General features: G+C 49.8%; 1 protein-coding gene across 1 annotated transcript; it reads right to left on the bottom strand.

Annotated features, from left to right (window-relative positions):
* Positions 1-323: 323 nt before the first annotated feature.
* On the bottom strand, positions 324-1,931 carry AURANDRAFT_55079 (hypothetical protein; the record flags this gene model as incomplete). Its single annotated transcript, XM_009042345.1, has 2 exons — positions 324-1,033; positions 1,577-1,931. The coding sequence occupies 2 exons, from the start codon at positions 1,929-1,931 to the stop codon at positions 342-344; spliced, it is 1,047 nt and encodes a 348-aa protein (XP_009040593.1).
* Between the last annotated feature and the right edge of the window lie 1,397 nt (positions 1,932-3,328).

Genomic DNA, 3,328 nt, shown 5'->3' with positions numbered 1-3,328 from the left:
ATCGATGCAATAATGGAGAAGTACAAGGGTCGTGAAGTGAGCCTTGTGCAAAGGCTGGAAAGAAAATACGCCCCCCCCTGGTACAAGGAATTTTCCAGTGTCAAGAATTTGTCCCAGCTGCTATATTTAACTAAAAAAGTTATATGGTATTTTCTGCACACATTTAACTGGTGGTTTCTGCTGCAGGAGACACTCAACGAGACGGCACCGCACCCTAAAAATAGCATCTGCGAGCAGCCCGGTTGTCTTCTCGCACCAGCTACGTCCTCAGGCCATGTTCTTCAAAGCATGAAGGGCAGCACCTCACCGCTGCTGACCCCGCCCTTGTTTCGCCATTTTATCTACCTGCTCGACCCGCTTTGTGCAGTGCCCAGGCCCCGGGTCGAGCACCCACCCATGGGCTCTCCAGCTGGAGCTGGCCGAGGCTCGACCAAACATGGCCGGCGTTTAGCAACCGGAGCCCGGGCTACGCCCCAACATAAACGTGGCCAGTGTTCAGTGTCGAGAAATAGCTCGCGGGTTTTGTATAAGCCCCCAGCCTTGCGGCCCTCCACTCTACGACCTCGTGCCTGGNGGGCTGCTGGGATCGAAAGGCTTGTGCTTGTGGATTTTCCTTCGAGAAATTTCCGCATGGAACGTTCCAGTTGTCCAAGGTGACCCAAAACATCTGAGGAGATGGACGCTGTTGGTTGCAAAATGCTTCCCTTATGCGGCCTCGGGCCGATTCCAGGGTTTTCCTGCATAACCGTGGGAACAATTACGCCAGAATCAATTTTGCATTTCGATTTTCCCCGTTTAAGAAAGCCCGCATAGTAACCAGACTGGACCATGGCTGTGGCGCGGCGCAACATATTTGGATGATCAGTGAGCATGCCTTCGAGATCATGGCGCAAAATGGTAGCACATTCAACGAAGGAACGGGCCTTGACTGTTGCGGTTCTTGGGCAGCAAGTGACCAGGGCAATCTCCCCGAAAAATGTTCTCGGTTTGAGCGTCGCCAGAATTTGTTCACGTTGCATCCGGCGTACATGCACTGCCCGATCGACCCCCTTCATCCCTGTCAACTTTTGAGAGCGCGCGCAAATAACAGCCATGGGAGCACGGTTAGATACCGTACTGGAGCGGTTGGTATAGAGCTTATATGGCTTCCGCGCTGCTGATAGATCGATGGTTGAAGTCAATGCACTATCGGTCAAATGGCCATTTTTTTCTGTAGGAGACGAGGTGGTTCTAGAACTCGGCTCTGATCTACTGCAAAACTCTGCATTTTGTTGAGACGATAAAGTTGATGTCGGTTGCGAGTGATAAGTTGATGTCGATTGCGAATGAGATTGGGCTTCCGTTTCTATGCTGGCAGAGCTCTGAAGATCTCCACGTTTCCGCACCGGGATTGCCTGCTTCACCGAACTCACACCCTGTAAGGCAACGTTTTTTACGCCAGTTGATATTGATTTTGCCGAGTCAATGAAGCTACGTCCCGTGATGCGCCTCTGGTCATCGGCGGCCATCTGGTGTCGCGTTGAATGCATATGACCGCCAAAGTTGTCAGAGATTTCTACCTCTGTCTCATCAACACGAAATACGTCGACTTTCCCGTTCTTCAAGAAGAACATTTCATGCCCAATCTCACCCGCCACGATGATATAGTCGTCAGGCATGAAGAAGTTGATGTCGACGGCAATAACGAGGCGCTGAACAACCGGGGCGGGGAATATCTTGAACAAAGGGACACTTAATAGCATGTCTGTACACCAGAACAGGCGCACTTCAATGGCCAGATTGGATGTGAGCTCAGGCAGAAACTGGGAGATCTTGAGCTTGCCATCAAGGGTTTTATGTTCCCTCCATAATAAGTCATAGAAAGCATAGACGCGGTCCTGGAGAACACAGGGCAGGGACTTGGTACTCATGCTCTCATGTAGCTCGGACATTTTCCGGGAATAAGCGAAAGGGAGCTCGTTGAAGTTTGCAGTAAACATTGCGACTTCGCCAAAGATGATTGCCAGGAGGAACGAGAACAGAACTGTCGAGATGATCGCAAAAACATATTCCTTAACTTGCGACATGGCAATCTGTTCACCCATGAGAATGAGAATAGACTCGTAATAAGACATGAGATACAGCCTTCGTCGTTGAAGTTTCGAGTACGTTAGGAACTCGGCACTGTGGCGATTATAGCGGAGCTCCCAGTGATGTTGTGGGGTAATGAGATGCCAGATGCAGGCGAGTATATGCATGGTGACAGCTATACCCAATAGCAGACTAGCTAGCTTAAGGATAGATGTGTAGCGGCTCGACTGCCGTGCATGCTGCTGGACGGACAGATAACGTGGTAGCTTCCGGATAACACTCGACATTTGTTCCATTTTGAAGATGCGGACATACTTCAGAAGCTTCACAGGAGCGTACTTATAACCCAATCTACCGTCAATAATCGTAATGATGGAAACTACAATAGGTGAAGCGGATAGTACGTCAAGATAGAACGTGCATCCAGAGACATAGTGCAGGGCGATAAGCCTCCGATCCAAGACGAGGGTCGAGGTTTTCTTAATAGAAGGGCTATCTGAGATCGATTCCATCGAAGATATCTCAGTAACTTTTTCGCAAGGTGCAAAATAGGCTATATTGAACTGGACTACTATGTCCAACAGAAGAAACAGCTCTGCGATGAGCTCAAAAAAAACCTCGTGTCGTTGCATGGGATACGAAAGCACGAACGGCACCATGATAAGCTGACAGTGGACAAGCAGAAGTATGAACGCCTCCCAAGCAAGCACGCCCCCGCTTTCTGGCTGGAAGGCCTGGATACAAGGCCGATGGTTGGACATTGCATCTAGAGTTCTATCATCGCCACGATTTGTGGCCCACAAATTTTGAGAGACACATTTTTTAACACAGGTGTGCCAACCATCTGTAGCCTCCGCAGCCTGTAATTTTTCGAGGTGTATCCTCAGCGTATCAAGTGAATTAAACGGGAAGAGTATCTCGTGCTGGCTATGCATGTCCAAGTTTGCGTTGGACCGTTGCAGAAATGCCTCTGAGATAGACCTCAGTTCGGCAAGCTCGGCGGCGATCTGGTAGTAGTTGGCAATATTCAAAACGAGCTCTGAGCAACTGTTTTTCATGAAGTTTAAAATCTGCTGTTCGCGCAATTGTGCCGCAATGTGGACATTTTTCCCATTGCGGCATCCCGCGGTCAAGAGATCACGCTCCTGACCAAGAGTCGTCAGCAGGAGAGCGACCCTAGCCGCATGGGACCAGCCATTCGATGACCAATGTTTTCGTGGCGCCAACATCCCAAGACCTTGAGGTGAACTCAGAGCAA

Source organism: Aureococcus anophagefferens (genome assembly GCF_000186865.1).
Source record: "Aureococcus anophagefferens unplaced genomic scaffold AURANscaffold_30, whole genome shotgun sequence".
Lineage (NCBI taxonomy): Eukaryota > Pelagophyceae > Pelagomonadales > Pelagomonadaceae > Aureococcus > Aureococcus anophagefferens.
The sequence above is the reverse complement of the archived record's forward strand: the minus strand, read 5'-3'. Positions and strand labels throughout refer to the sequence as shown.